The 976-nt window shown below is 55.5% G+C and overlaps 1 protein-coding gene across 1 annotated transcript in view; it reads right to left on the bottom strand.

Moving 5' to 3' along the window:
- The window catches only part of VOLCADRAFT_108749 (uncharacterized protein), a 5,391-nt gene extending 4,415 nt beyond the window's left edge, over positions 1-976 (bottom strand). The window contains exons 1-2 of the mRNA XM_002959742.1: positions 864-976; positions 313-623 (exon numbers count right to left, since the gene is read on the bottom strand). Of these exons, the coding sequence (XP_002959788.1) occupies positions 313-623; positions 864-888 (336 nt within the window). The 5' untranslated portion in view covers positions 889-976. The remainder of the gene's footprint in view (positions 1-312; positions 624-863) is intronic.

Genomic DNA, 976 nt, shown 5'->3' with positions numbered 1-976 from the left:
AAACTGCCGGCCCGAACGGCCTCATAAGCAGTTGATGCGCGAGGTCCACGAAACTGCCGGCCCATACGGCCTCACAAGCAGTTGATGCGCGAGGTCCACGAAACTGCCGGCCCGAACGGCCACATAAACAGGCGATGCGCAATTCCACGAAAACTGCCGGCCCATACGTCCTCACAAGCAGTCGATGCGCGAGGTCCACGAAACTGCCGGCCCGAACGGCCACATAAACAGGCGATGCGCGATATCCAAAAACTGTCGGCCACATCTGCCTGCGCAGGCAGTCCAAGCGCGGTAGTACTAGCTAGATATAACCTTGGGGAAAGCGCTCTCGGCTTCGTGACTTGTGGTAGTTAAGCCCGGTGTCCGGTAGTTGCTGTGGCGCATCACACCGCCAGTGCCTGAAGGGGGCCGGTGGACAGAGCCAGGGTAGGTTGCATGCCTGCTGCAGGAGCCTGTCGCGTTAGCCCAGCCGTTGAGACCCACGCTGCCTGCTGGCCGCATGAGCCCAGTGTGAATGGTGGTGGTTCGTCCGTGGGCGTCCTCGAACATGCGATCCTCCGTTGCCCAGCGTCCTGGCAGGTTGTAAACCTTGCCCCGGAAATGTGGCGAATACGACAAAGGATCTGTACAACATTATTTGTAACTGGGTGTGACAGCCGGAGAATTCAGTAGTTGTGTAACAGTATGTGTGAAAGACGCTCGAATAAACGACACCGAAGTGGTACGCATTAGAATTCACAACTCAAGATAACAACATTTCATAACGGATTTGAACTCCTAATGTATGGTGGCGTTCCTAGCGGCAATGGAAGCTAAATAGCGGAGGTTGGTTAACCACGTGACAGCTTTCAGCAACGCCTGACCTTCTTCGGACGCATCATCCGCCATTGCTGTTCAAATTAAGTTAATGCGCTCAATAGCGACGCGCACAACCTTCACCAAGGCCCAGGATCCGCGTAATTGCGGGTGGCTGGCT

Source organism: Volvox carteri, assembly GCF_000143455.1.
Source record: "Volvox carteri f. nagariensis unplaced genomic scaffold VOLCAscaffold_671, whole genome shotgun sequence".
In the NCBI taxonomy this organism is placed as follows: Eukaryota; Viridiplantae; Chlorophyta; class Chlorophyceae; order Chlamydomonadales; family Volvocaceae; genus Volvox; species Volvox carteri.
This window is presented reverse-complemented; position numbering and strand designations above follow the sequence as displayed.